Source organism: Chrysemys picta, chromosome 2, assembly GCF_011386835.1.
Source record: "Chrysemys picta bellii isolate R12L10 chromosome 2, ASM1138683v2, whole genome shotgun sequence".
In the NCBI taxonomy this organism is placed as follows: Eukaryota; Metazoa; Chordata; order Testudines; family Emydidae; genus Chrysemys; species Chrysemys picta.
The window spans coordinates 126,725,879-126,740,743 of record NC_088792.1 but is presented as its reverse complement, the minus strand read 5'-3'; the positions used below and the strand labels follow the sequence as shown (position 1 = coordinate 126,740,743).

General features: G+C 45.6%; 1 protein-coding gene across 2 annotated transcripts in view; it reads right to left on the bottom strand.

The window, feature by feature from the left end:
* CLPTM1L (CLPTM1 like) overlaps positions 1 to 14,865 on the bottom strand; it is a 91,839-nt gene that overhangs the window by 60,129 nt on the left and 16,845 nt on the right. For both annotated transcript variants that reach the window (XM_005290064.5, XM_005290066.5), the window contains exons 6-7: positions 13,314 to 13,431; positions 8,028 to 8,122 (exon numbers count right to left, since the gene is read on the bottom strand). In XM_005290064.5, coding sequence (XP_005290121.1) covers positions 8,028 to 8,122; positions 13,314 to 13,431 — 213 coding nt within the window. The remainder of the gene's footprint in view (positions 1 to 8,027; positions 8,123 to 13,313; positions 13,432 to 14,865) is intronic.

Genomic DNA, 14,865 nt, shown 5'->3' with positions numbered 1-14,865 from the left:
TAAGGTTTCGCATGCCGGTAATACATTTTAATGGTTTTAGAAGGTCTCTTTCTATAAGTCTATAATATATAACTAAACTATTGTTCTATGTAAAGCAAATAAGGTTTTTAAAATGTTTAAGAAGCTTCATTTAAAATTAAATTAAAATGCAGAGCCCCCTGGACCGGTGGCCAGGACTCGGGCAGTGTGAGTGCCACTGAAAATCAGCTTGCATGCCACCTTGGGCACATGTGCCATAGGTTGCCTACCCCTGTGCTAGATAGTAATATCTCGTTGGATTGTATGTGCTATGGTCGTATGTGAAGTTATGAAGTTTGGCTATGTATGTGTTACTGAAACATGTTGTGAGGTTGAAAACACCCACAAGCAGCTTTTTAGGTATGACACTAAAAAGGCCAAACAATGCTAATGGCTTTTTGTGGAAATGCTTGCAAGCAGAAGGGTTACCCCAGGAACTGTGTACCACAGAAAGCTCTGAGAGACAGCACTACACAATGGGAACTGTTTGACCCAGGTCACAGCAAATGAGTTTTCCAGCAAGTGGGGAGAAGATATAAGAGGGGAAAAATGACATCATGGGGGCAACCCACTCTCCCTACACCACCACACCCGGAAGCACCTGAGGAACAAAGATTGAACTGTGGGAAGTGATGGATCTTTAGCCTATGTATGAAAATCTGGGAAAGCCCTGGCAACTTGTGCCATAAGCCCCTGCCAGCCTGTTTATCACTCAGGGTGAGAATTTGCTAATTTAAATCCTACTTATCTAGTGTGTTAAGCTCAGTTTGCGAGTTGTTTATTTACTATGGTAATCTGCTTTGATCTGTTGGCTATCCCTTATAATCACTTACAACAGGGGTAGGCAAACTTTCAGAAGTGGTGTGCCAAGTCTTCATTTATTCACTTTAATTTAAGGTTTTGCGTGCCGGTAATACATTTTAACGTTTAAAAGGTCTCTCTCTCTAAGTCTATATTATATAACTAAACTATTGTTGTATGTAAAGTAAACAAGGTTTTCAAAATGTTTAAGCTTCATTTAAAATTAAATTAAAATGCTGATCTTACGCCGCCAGCCCGCTTCCAGCCTGGGACCCCAGACCTGGGGGGTTTTTCAGGGGTCAGGGCAGAGAGCTGGGTGTGTGTGGGGGGTGCAGGGCAGAAGGCTGTGTGTGGGGGAATGTGGGGCGGTTCAGGGCAGAAGGCTGGGGGTGTGTGGGGGTGCAGGGCAGAAGGCTGGGGGTGTAGGGGGTTCAGGGCAGAGGGCAGTAGGGATGTGGGGGGGTTCAGGGCAGAAGGCTGGGGGTGGTTCAGGGGTCAGGGCAGAGGACAGTGGGGTTGTGGGGCATTCAGGGGTCAGGGCAGAGGGCTGGGGTGGGTGTGGGGGTGCAGGGCAGAAGGCTGGGTGTGGGGGGCGTTCAGGGCAGAAGGCTTGGGTGCTCGGCTTGTGGGTGTGCTCCCAGCCCCCTGCCCTGAGTGGCTCAGGGCAGGGGGCTGGAAGGGATATGCCCTGTTCCACCCCCTTCTCCAAGCCCCCGTCCCTACCTCTTCTCTGCCTCCTCTACGGAGCAGGGAACACGCTGCCACTCGTCCCCCTCCCCCTCGCAAGGGCCATCAGCTGATCGGCACAGTGAAGGAGAGGAGGAGGGGCAGGAAAGCACCACGCTGGGGGAAGAAGCGGGGGAGGGGGAAAGCTTAAGTGCCGCAGTACCAAGCTTGTGCCTCCTGACCCCGCAGTGGAGAGCGGTGGGGCTGAGGGTTGGTGCCCCTCCTCCACACCGCTCTCCCCCGGGGGGGCAGGAGACAGAAGCTTGGTCTTGCGGCAGCCAAGCTTCCCCCCTCCCCCACTTCTTCCCCCATTGTGGTGCTTTCCTGCCCCTCCTCTCCCTCTCACCGGGCAGGCAGCAGCGTGCCACTCAAAATCGGCTTGTGTGCCGTGTTTGGCACGTGTGCCGTAGGTTGTCGACCCCTGACTTACAATCTACCTCTTGTACTTAATAAACTTGTTTTTGTTTTAAACCCAGTTTGTGAAATTAATAACTGGCGTGTGCGTGTGTGTGTGTGTGTGGGGAAGAGCGGGAAAGCTTTGAGGGAGAGGGCGAATTTCAATTAGCTTACGCTGTACAGTTCTCTGTGCAGTGCAAGACAATACAACTTTGGGTTTACTCTCCAGAGGGGGAGTGCACTTGAATGCTGGGCAATTCCTTAGCTGAGCTCTCCCATGCAGAGCTGATCTCAACATCTGTGGGAATATAGTTGCAGCTGGGTGTCTCTCTACCTGTGTGTGTGCTGGAAGGGGGCTTGAGAGACTATTACAGCAGCACAGAGTAAGGGGAACCCCAGCTGATGGGACAGGCGGGCTCAGTGGTATCTCAGTTCCAAGTGGCACCGTGGGCGGAACCCGTCACACCTTCATCCTGTCTGTGACAGCAACGAACAACGGCATTGACTTACGGAACAGCTTCGTTCTATTTATGTAGAAGGCCAGCACCTTAGAAGGGCTAAGTTGTGTTGAAACTAATAACTCTGGGTGCTGAGCTCACCCAGGAGGGCTCCACAGCCCAGATCCGATGCATCTGAAAGCAGGGTAAGCGACGGGCACGGGGTTGCGAAGGGAACTCCTTGCAGCACTGACTTGGGATCCAGCCACCAATTCAGGGACAAAAGGATGTGGTTCAGCACCATGACCACTCGGTCCAGGGTGTGCCTGCTGGAGATATAGACTGAGGACAGCCATGCTTGCAGAGGCCATAGATGAAGTCAAGCATGGCTGACCACATACGTGCATGCAACCATGTGGCCAATCAGTCGCAGGCAGGTGTGGGCCATGGTGAGCAGATGGCTCCTTACATGGGAGATCAGGTCCAACATGGCCTGAAAACGTGCTTCCAGGAGGAAGGCCCTGGCTTGTGTGGAGTCAAGAACCGCTTCAATAAACTCTATGCATTGAACTTGATAAACATAGAAAAGTCCATGTTAACACATCAGGACCAGGTCGCAGCAGGTGGAATGCACCAGATCAAGGCTCTTCTGCTCCTCACTACCGCCAGAGAGGGAGGCTTAGGGATGGGCACAGGCTCTTCCACTGCAACCTCTGAATGCGCCCCCGGCACTGAGCCCGGTGCCACCGACGAGTGTTCTGATGCGCTGACCAAACAACGCTGTGAAGGGGGCATTCTCATGACCGGTACGCCCCATGTGCTCTAATGAGGCCACTACGCTGGCCACTGGCCGTGCTGCCACTGCAGTGCCACCACCGACAGTGTGGGTTCCAGTGCCCAATCCCACCAGTGGGGCCTGTGCGATGGGCTGAACTGTCCCTCCGGGCGAGCGGAATCACTTTCCAGTGACCAGGAAGGGGCCGTTGACACCTGGGTTTGTTTACTGGTCGTGGCTACCGATGACCAGATGCGGGAAGACCAGTGTTGGTGCTAGGAAGACTGGTGCCGAGATGGGGAACACACCGTGCCGGTGATCGGGACTGACGTCGAGAGGACGACAAACAAGAGGATGACCGGTGCTGGGAATAGCATAGAGAGTATCAGGTGAGCGATGCTGAGGGGATCTGGACGCTAGTCTGGGCAACCACTGACGAGTCTCAGACCTGTCCCGGGATCCTCGGCGCGGTGGAGAGGAACGTCACCCCCTCCCCAGGGATCATCAGTTTTCCCCTAATCCTTGAGGGGTCTTGGCGGCTGGTTTGCTCTCTTGGGGAGCCTTAACAGAGTCCTGCGGCACCAGAGTTGTCATGGGAGTATGTGGAGACTGTGCTCTCTGTGCTTGGGAGGACAACAGTGCTGGCAGGGGCATGGAACCTATACCTTTCCCAGAAGTCAGTGACGGACTGTTAAGGGCGCTAGAGGCTCCACCCAGGGAGGCAGGAGGACATGGCTCCGGAGTAGGCTGGCGGCCAGGCACAGGTCCCTTGGCCGATGACTCTTGGGCCTTCTTATTCAGAGCCGGGGAGCTGTGTCTTTTTGCTTTCTTTTTTGGCACCAGCAATGGTGACTGGTGTCGGTGGAATGCTGCGCACGGAGGCCGAGGCGCTCGGTGTGAACTGTCTGCATGGCTTCGAAGCTGGGCGAAGGGAGGACTCCATCAGGATGGCCCTGAGACAAATATCCCGCTCCTTTTGAGTTTGGGGATGAAAGTTCTTACAGATCCGGCACCGATCCTTAACATGTGATTCCTCCAAGCACTTAAGACAGCTGTTATAGGGGATGCTAATAGGTATAGGCCTGTTGCAATCTGAGCAGGGCTTTAACTCGGGAGATCGGGGCATGCCCCGCCTGGGGTGATGTCCCCACTGGGACTACTACTAACAACTACACTTAATTAAGTAGTTAACACTATGCACAAATTATTTACAAAAGTCCCTACGTCACAAAGTTCGCAGGAGGAAAAAAATGCTAGCCTTTGCTAGACAAGAAAAGGTGCTCCAACTAACCACTAAGAAGGAACTGAGAGGACATGGGGCTGGCAGCAGCTGATATAGCGCCGCATGAGCACGGCACTCCAGAGGGCGCCAGAGCCGGCCCTACGGATACCACTAAGGCAAAAATCTCCGACGACCACGCACGTGGGCGCACACACACCTAGAATGGAATCAACATGAGCAAGCACTCAAAAGAATTTTCCCAATATAATCTATATTGACATTCATAAATCGACCTCTGTGGTCCACGAGGCATTGACTAACAATGGAATACTGCAGTTTACGTACTCATGTGCTCTTTGAGGAAGGCAAACTATAGGCACTAGTCCCATCAATGGCCCTCGTGCATTTTGGAAATACATTCTCTAACAGCCAGCAACTTCAGGAATATCTTTTATACTTGTCCCCTCAGGGAAAACCACACACACCTGAACGTCTCAGAAGCCTACATCCCCACTGTACCCACAGTCTACTTTCCAATCCCAGACTGGTTGGCAATGGACCTACAGCAGTGTGGGGTAGCCAGCTTCCAGAGGGTTATAGGAACCTGTGTCTCGACTGGCATGGCCACCCTCATGCACGTGTCTTTAGGGAGGGTCAGGAGAGGCTGTATCTTTCTTCATGTGAAAGTTCTGGACCTACTACTGGTCATCCCAGATCTGCAAAATGTTTTGGGCTCACCAATCTGAGCTTGTGGCCCTGCTCTAGAAGTGCCAGTAGGGGGTATCCGTGGCTATCCCGAGACTCATGAGCAGCAGCATCCAGTTCAAGTCTGCCATGTCTGTATCCTGCTCCATCAGAAGTTCTCTCAGGCACCTTTGATTGGTCAGAAAATGATGCTGAAATGTCCACCGTCTCACAGAATTTCTGCCCATTTCTTGAAACAGCAAGAGAAATTCTTCAAGTGGCACCTCCTTGATATTGCTGGCTCTGGTTGCTGAGAGCACACAGACAAAACAATGGCTTGGCAAGATGTTTGCAGGATGGTCAAACTTCCTGTCACGTGCAGGATGGATCCCAGACTGAATCACAGTCAAAGAGCTACAGAGGCCATGTTTTGCAAAGGCGCTACTAAGTTTGGGATGTGGTTGGTTGGAATCTGGTCTGCATGATACAGTGTGGACGCCAGAGCCCTGGGTTCAAGCCCAGGTTAGAAAATTCTTTACTTAGGGTTGATAATCAATGTAGATGGCTTAAACCCTGGGTTCTCTAACCTAGGGTTCACTGACTTGAGTCCCACTAACTCTGGGCTTACATTGCAGTGCAGACAAACCCTGATGGGCCACTTTCTTCAGCAGCTGCTGAGTAGCAAAGGGGAGGAATAGCAGCAGTGTGGTAGCCTGAAATGCCATGCAGGAAGTTTGGCCATCTATATACCAGGTTATATAGAGTGGACAAACTAGCCACCAAAGGCTTGGGAAGGTGAGGTGGAGATTCTTCCAGAGTGCTGCTGGAGACCTGCATGTTGTCGGAGCCATTGCCCCAAGACTGGAAGTATAACAATAGCCTGAGTTGACTCTGGTCAGCCCCACGAGGACAGGCAATATGAGGAGCACCCTCACTGCACATTTCTGCTGCTGAAGGAATATGGGCAAATGAATAATAAAGATATTTTTCTTCAATGTTTTGCTCCATTAAGTATTAAAGTCATCTGCTTGGAAATAAGCATCTTGCTGGCAGCAACAAGGTGCAGGTGCTTCATGGGTAGGGTAATGATCTCAGATGACTGGTCACTACATCAAAATGGAATAGTAGAATAGTTGGCCCATACTGTTAAATGGGTAGGTGCAGAAAGAATTTTACTATTGGAGAATGAGTTCAGAGAGTCACATGAGAGATAGAACAGTGTTTCAGAGGAAGAAAGAAAGCATTACCACCTGGTGAAGGCCTAATGACAGTTTTATGAATTTGTAAGGTTTGTTGCTGAGCCACGAAACAGTAAACAAACTAAGGGCACGTCTTCACTACCCGCCGGATCGGCAGGTAGCAATCAATCTATTGGGGATCAACTTCTCGTGTCTAGTGAAGACGTGATAAAAATCAATCCCCCATGGCTCTGCCGTTGACTCTGGAAATCCACCGCGGCAAGAGGCGGAAGCGGAGTCGACGGCAGCGGTTGACTCGCCGCCGTCCTCACAGCCAGGTAAGTCGACCTAAAATATGCAACTTCAGCTACGCTATTCACGTAGCTGAAGTTGCGTATCTTAGGTCGGCCCTCCTAACCCCCGCCCCCCTCCCCCCCGTAGTGTAGACCTAGCCTAATAGAGAATTCTGAATGTGCGCACACATTTCTCTAACAAGGATATAAACCACTCTTGGAGAACACAAATCTCCTGCTGCTTGAAGGCCAAGACAGTATTAACACAAAACAGTCCAGATTCTCTGGTTCATTCCTCTCCCTGTTCTGATTAGGCAAAAAATGGCCACAACTCCCCAGCTGAGGACTCTCCTGGTATAGAGGAACTAAGTCGGTATAACCAGCCCCTAAATGCCCTTGTAACAATGACATAAGATGTGTCAATGGCACGAAGAATGACACCCAGAGACGGCGTGCTCTGGCAATTTCGAACTGGCAGACAGCGCCCTTGACGGTGGTACCATCTAGCAAGTTTAGAGCAGACCCATGACTATTCAGACTCCACTAGGGACATGGTCTGTACAGAATCAGTGAGAGAATCAGAACTGTAACCTGTTCCCTGACAGTTACGTTCCCTCCTCTCTGCTAGAAAATCTCAGAGCAGAAAATCTGAGTCAGCATTCATATGCAATGATTTTCAGGTTTTAGTTTAACTCAGGTTAAATAAAGAAATTGACACTACATTATTTCACTTAAGAGTTAAATATTTTTACATGTCAATTAAGAATTTTATAGAAAAGTTGATAATTTATAAACTAATAATTCTTTCCAGGAGATAAAATTTTTATTTCTAACAATCAGACAAGTATCAATTGTATCTTTAACCCTTCACTGATTTCTAATTACAGTCTACATTAATTTTTAAACCAATATGTATATTCAACAGCAGATCAAGTTGCTGTTTTGTTATGAGGATGGGTGATCAATTTTCAGTGCTGGCTGCCAGCCAGCTTGCAAATAAGAATTCCACTGTCCATTGAAGTCATTAACCTTTCCATTATCCACTGGTGAAGTGTGATCCACAAACAGCCCAGGTAAGAGGATAGCCAGACACACAAGGAAATGTAGTAATTCTCTTTCTGGGAAGGACTGGACAGGGTGGGTTTAACCCCTAATTTTGAAATTGGATTTGGGAGTAGAAATCAGTTTTTCTGGCCTAAATTTAAAAACATATTGCATAGATGTTCCCTTGCAGAACATGACGTTTTGCTATTGAATTTTCTATTTGTATTTATGAAGGAAAAATTGGCATAGTGTGTGTATGTATGTATGTATGTATATATATATATATATACACATACACACACACACACACACACACATACATACACACACATTTCCAAAAACAATTATTGGTATTTAGAGAAATGTGAGTGTCAATGCTCAAAGTACCTTTACTTTTATTATTTACTTATACTTAAGTGTATACTGTTTAAAAACAGCAAGTGATCCACTTACATGGAATGCTGCTACAAAGAATGTCAAAGCCAAAAAGTATAGGTTAGTATCCACAAAAATTCCTTTTACTTCATCTGCATCCTTTTCTGAAAAGCCTGGAAGAAAGAGTAGGTAAAATGTGAAAGTACCAAAAAAATAGTGTTCTAGATATTAATATAGTAGATTCAAGTATAAAGGACACCCATTTTAAGTGACACAAGTTTTAATAATAATAATTAAAAATAATAAATGGATAAATAATAAAAACCAGATGCTAGCTTTGCTGACAAAAAATCAATTTTTGTATGTTTTACCTAAAACATTTTGAGCTAGTAATTTATAAGATATTGATCTTGACCAGTCACTAAATTTGGTCCTACAAGAGTTTGTCTAGTCTTTAAAATCAGCTCCAAAATGAATAAGGAAAGGGGAAGCTTGGCAACTAACATTTTATACACCTATATGCCACAAAGCTTTTGCTGACTGTAATAAGGTGTCATTAATCAGGAAGGCAACCCTTCCCAGAATTGCTGCCTGAAGAATATTCAGAGATTCCAAGGCAGAAGGGACCATTGTGCTCATCTAGTCTGACCTCTTGTATAACACAGGCCACAGAACTTCCCCAAAATAATTCCTAAAACATAGCTTTTAGAAAAACATCCAATCTTGATTATAAATTGTCACTGATGGAGAATCCTAGTGTAGACCTGCCCAAAGTAAGTCCTGGTAAGATTTAAAATCCTCTAGGAGGGAAGACAAGGAATCTGGGATTACAGAGTTGTCCGGGAAAGGAGAGGATGGGACTGCTGGCATCACTTGGGGTAGAGGTTGCTCCTTTGGCAAAGGCTGCCCCAAAAAGAGGTGTCTCAAGAGGACAGACCTCCTCTTGCATCTGTAACAGAGGCCACTCTTGGGGCTGGTCCATCTCAGGATTAAGGGAATCGCTCTCTGGACTGGAGTAGAAATCTAGACCTCTTCAAGCAGGGAGTACCCCACAGGTCCCAAGGTGATCACTGTGTGAGAGAGTATGGCGTAGGGGCTCAATACATTGAGGATGCCAAGGATCTGCCCTTACTGTTAGAACAGCTGTGCTCTTGGTGCAGACACTTTCCCTTTGCTGCCCATTGCAAGATCTTTGGGACTTTTCGCCAAGGCAAAGACCAACTGGATGACTCCATATTAGAGTAACAGAAGTCCTTGGGCACTCTTGGTGGCCACTCCGGCAGGACCACAGAATAGCCCAATTTATCCACAGTCCAATGAGAGAAGGGCAAAGTTGGTATCAGGGATGGGACTGTTGTCAGTATGAGAAAATCTTCCATGACAGTACCAAAGAGCACAACAGAATTGGGGGGTTCAAAGGGCACCTGTGTTAACTGAAATTAATGGTGACTAAACAGAGGACAGAGATGGCACCAAGGACAAAAGGTGCTGCCCCACAGGCATCTACACCGAGGAATGTGCCTGTGGTTTCACTGGTACTGAGGGCATCAACAGTAGCGGCCTCAACCCTGAGTCTGTAGAATTTGAGGGGCCTGAAACAGCTGGCAGTGCTGATAGTACACCCGCCTCCTGAGAAAGCAGGGAGGCTGGTACAGACAGGCAGAATAAGTCTGTTACTACCATATAGGCTTGTGGGATTGTTGATTCCAAAAAGCAGTGGCACCATAGGTACCAGACTCAATGGTTGTCCACCAGGTGAGCCTTGAGTCAGTGGTACAGTACTGGGAATCTCCAGCCTTGAGGTGAATCGATAGCTTGGCTGTACCCTGGATCTTTTGAATGTTGAGGAACTATCTTTGATAAAGAGGACGACTCTCTCCTCAATTTCGAACATCCCTGATCTGTTTTGTAGGTCTCTTCTGGGGTACTCAGGGAACACATATCGACCCCTTTCTCTTCGTGGGGAAGAGTCAGAGTCCAGGGGTCTGTCTACCAGCATTGATGCGGAAGGTGGCTGGCTGAGGACTGCCAGTCCTGCTAGCGGAAGAGGGTCTTGGTGCTAGTGCAACTCATAGCCTGTTCCAACAAAAGCTGCTTCAGGTGAAGGTCTCTTGCAATCTGTGTTCTCCCAACAAATGATACATTCTCCTTAATGTGACTTTCACCTACACGCAGTAAGTGTAGGAGTCAACTGTTGGGAATAGAAAGTCCACCTAACAAGCAACGTTTGAAGGCCTGGACAACGCTGCATGCCCTATAGTGCTGAGCACCAGAAATTACTATAAGGACAAACTAAATTAGCTACAAACTATACTACACTACAGATACGATTAAAAATTCTTTACAAGAGAAGTCCCAGTGACAAGTGTGATGCAGAGAAAAAAAGCCATGAGAAGACTCGCACAGGGGGGGCTCCGACTAAGGATACTGGCGGTATGAAGGGACTGAGGGGGATTAGGGTAGCATCACCCTTATATTGTTTCAGAAGGGGCCAAAGGCAACACAGGGTGGGCGTGCCATTCCAATAGGTACCATGGTGGGGAAAAGTCTCCAACTCTGATGCCCTCAGCACAAATGCACATGAGTGAAATACCCATCTGCAACCACTCAAAGAATAAGCAATGTAGGTTATACCTACAAGATAGTGGACTATAATCCTCAAAAGTGACTCTGAAAAGGACTTAAGAAACGATGATGGATAACCAACTGAACATATATTCCCAGCTCTAGCTAGAAGGGCTAACAATCAGACAAACAGGAATACTGAGGAGGGACATGATATCATCCCAGCATATGGCTCTTGTGAAACTACTGCATCTATCAGCATTTTAAATGGGATGATGAAAAACTGGAAAGAGTTCAGAGGAAAGCCACAAGAATGATTGAGAATCTGAGAAACAGGGCTTACAGAGAGAGATTTTAAGAAGGTCAATTGATCTAGTTTATTCAAAAGGTTAAGAGATGACAGTATATAAATACCAACACAGGGACAAGACACTGATACTAGAAGGTTCTTTAACCCAGCAGAAAAAGACAAAGAGATCCAATGGCAAGAAGCTGAAGTCAACGAAGTTCAAACTGAAAATAAAATGCACATTTTTAACTGTGAGGATAATCAACAGATTACCAAGGTTTGTGGTAAATTCTCCATCATTCAGTCTTTAAATTAAGACTGGATGTATTCAGAAAGATTAAACTACATCCAGTCTTAATTACTGAGCTAGATGCAGAAATTACTTGATGAAATTCTATGCTTTGTGTTATACAGATTAGCCTAGATCATAATTTTCCTTTCTGACCTTAATCCATGCCTTTCCTTTATCCTATATTTTCAGGAAAGGGGTTTTCTTATTGAACAGAATTTAACGTTTCCAGTATTAGAGAGCCCTTTCTTAATGAGCAAATTTTCTTTTTAAATAAGGCAACTCAGAATGTTGTGGGACGATTGTACAGGGAAATTTCTGTGTCTTCTATACCCATTAAAGTTAGTTATTAAATGGGAAAGAGCCATCACATCCTCTCAAGATAGATGTATGGGATTTTAAAATGTTTCATACATATTTGTCCTGTTTCAACAAATCTATTGGAGTTGAAATATAAGATCATAATAGTAGTACTGGGCATCAGTGAAAACAAACTCCTAAATTTTGTTATCTTGAGGTCTCTGAACTATAAAGAATGCATCAGATACTGATTCAGGTTTTGGTTTTGGATACTTTTTCTATTATTTTTAAGAGAGAAAAAACCTTGAGAAGAATTCACTCCTTCACTGTTGGCCCTTTTATGCTGCTGTTGTAGTGCAGAAGACTCTTTACAGCCCAGATCTGGCTTGGGAAAGTCCTGCCTGCTGCAGGATTTGCACAGGGCAATTTATGCTGCCTATTATGCCTCTGCCACAAGTCCCAGGATAGGAGGCATGAAGAGGAACTTCCACCCATATGCAGCTGGGGACAGGCTACTTAAGAGACGCTGGGGACCACAATTGCAGCCCAGAACCAGGAATGTGAGAAGGTAGCTTAAATGTACTTTAGTTCTTCCTCTCCCAGAGATGCGAGTTTTGTGCAGCGCCTTTAGAAGATAGTGTAATAGAGCTGAGAGGTGAAAACGTTATCTAACTCCCTGACTCTCCCTTTCACAAAAGCATAGATTTAGCATGCCTGGAATCTTGTGACTCTGTACAAATTTGCACAGCTACTCTTTGAGAAAGCATGCAAGTTTAGATGCTTTTTTCACAAATTATTTTAATAAAAAAATTGTCTCAACTGGAATGTTCACTTAAGAGATAACCTGGGGAAGCTGGTTAATTTACTCAGCTGCCCTTTACTTTCTATTTCTTTGTCCAGAATGGCTCTCCCTTTCTTTTTTACCTGCCTAAATTGTGTTACTTTAAAGAGATTTACAGTCCTGACTTTTGTATCTGACCGTCTGAAGATACAAAATACAGAAAGTTTCTTATCGGTGTTATTCATTAAAACAAAAACCTCATGTATTATATTTACTGAAAATATTTTATTGAATTTATGTTATAACAAAGACACAATTTTGAAAACTCTGCAAAAGAAATCCTGAGTAGAATGGCAGGCAGTGTTCCTGAAGCTGGTTGGATGCACTGCTGTAGTGAGGCAGAAAAATTACTGGTGAGCAAAATACACCACAGACAGGGCAGAGTCAAGGGAATGGAGAAGACATGATTGGCCTGCCAATGACCAGTCTATCTGGAGGTTAAATGTTTGATTTCTAAAATTTCCACTCATTCTGGATATCCATCCCTAGCAGCTTAAATTCAGGTCTTAGGTACGCAACTCCAAATGAAGTCATTTGGAGAACGGAGGTATTTCTTAAGATTAGGATCTGTGTATCAAGTTAACAACTTGAGAATTGAGGTAATTTGAATTAAAGTAGGCTATAGAAGCATGAACTACCTCCCATAGTTTACCAGCCTGTTAGCAATAGGGCATTTCTTTTATGTATACTTTATTTTTAGCTAAGTGAATATAATGAAGTGCCATTTTTATTTAAGATTTTATTTTTCGAGAGTTCAAGATAAAACATTTTTTACAAGTATACTCCAAATAGTGACTTTTTTTTAAAAGCAGCACTTACGGACTTTCACATGCAAAAGCCCCTAACAACTAGTGGAAGGATCACTGCTCCCTTGCAATATTAGTCTCAGCTGATTTTATTGCTTAATTTTAACCACAACATACTATATGTACAAACTCAAGATGTATATTGCAGAAACCCACAGATTTTTCTGATAGTGTGTCAAACAAGACAAAAGAACTACACCATTTTACAGTACTGTAAATGCAGTCAATATGTAGTTTATAAATTAGAAGTTCTGCTGTGAAAAAGTAAACATACCAAACTGCTGCAGGGAGAACACTGCATCTTGCATGTGGATCCAAAATCGGAGCTTTCCAAGAGATATTTTATCGTATGACACTGTAAGAGGTAGCTCTGTCGTTGAACGGTTTATTATCTGCATTTGGACAGAAAATAGTCTTAACAACAAAGTTAATATACATACAAATAGGAATGCAAATGGAAATAACAGCTAATACTTAGGGGTTGTTTAATTTTCATAAAAAAAATCAATAAAGCAGTATTTAAAACTCCATGTGTTAATATACTAAATGTGTAGTTTGTTCCATTCAGATTCTTATACAACCCTCATCTCTGAAGCATCTAAGCACCTCTGATAAATGCATTAAGCAACATAACTAACATTTCCCACATGACTCATTCTCTCATCACCTCAAGAGGGGCGACTGGGTATGCAATGTTGTGTTTGTTTTGGAAGGGTCTCCATCTTACTTCCTTATGCATATGTGGGTCTGTTTTGTTGCCTGGGAGCAGGCAGATCTCTGACCTTAAGGGTTTGTCTACACTACCTGCCAGATTGGCGGGCAGCAACCAATCCAGAGGGGGTCCATTTATTGCGTCTAGTATAGATGTGATAAACTAACCGCCGAGTGCTCTCCTGTCGACTCCCGGTACTCCACTAGAACGAGAAGCGCAAGCGGAGTCAACATCAGGAGAGCATCAGCTGTCGACTTACCGCAGTAAAGACACCATGGTAAGTAGATCTAAGTATGTCAACTTCAGCTACGCTATTCACATAGCTGAAGTTGCGTATCTTAGATCGACCCCGCGCGGTAGTGTAGACAAGCCCTGAAACTATTGCCTTAGTGAGGTAATAATCTAACACAGTGACTGGGTTATGATGTCTTCTGTATAATAATTCAGTGTCAACTATGGGGTTAGGAATGGGCAATTTGAAGCTAACAAGGCCCCTCCCCCACATTCTCCACTACCATTTGAAGTTGCTGCCCATTTCCCACTTCTCTGGTCCTGGCCAGATAGAGGGACATGACTCCCACACACAACCCCATCTCTCTGGGCTATGGTTGAGAAGGAATGTGTCTCACAAAGTGGGGAGAGAGGGGAATGGGGCAGCAGCAATCCTACCCCCACGAACTAAGGATTCCCATATGTAAGCGTAGATCTGGGTCCCCCGCCCCTGTATGGAATCAAGTCTGAGGCCTTCTCCATGTCCCATGTCTGTGCTGTGATCTGGGGGTCCTGTGACCCTCTCCCTAACTCCCCATGTGAACCATCATCCAGAGGATCCTGAGCCTCTTCCCCCACCCCATCTGCTAGTTATGATCTTAAGCACCCGCGGTGGGGGAGACATGACAACCCACTGAGATGAATGAAGCAATTCACACCTCTCAGAACTATCATTTCAGGCTGTATTCATCTCCATGGGGTGTTCTCATTCATTTAAGAACATCTGGGCCCCTTCATATCTCTTGAGTGTGCTATACTGCAGAAGGATGTATAGATCCTCTTCCCCGAACATTAGACACAGAGGTCCTTCCCAAATCTCTATCTCCACTCTCCTGCCCCTCCT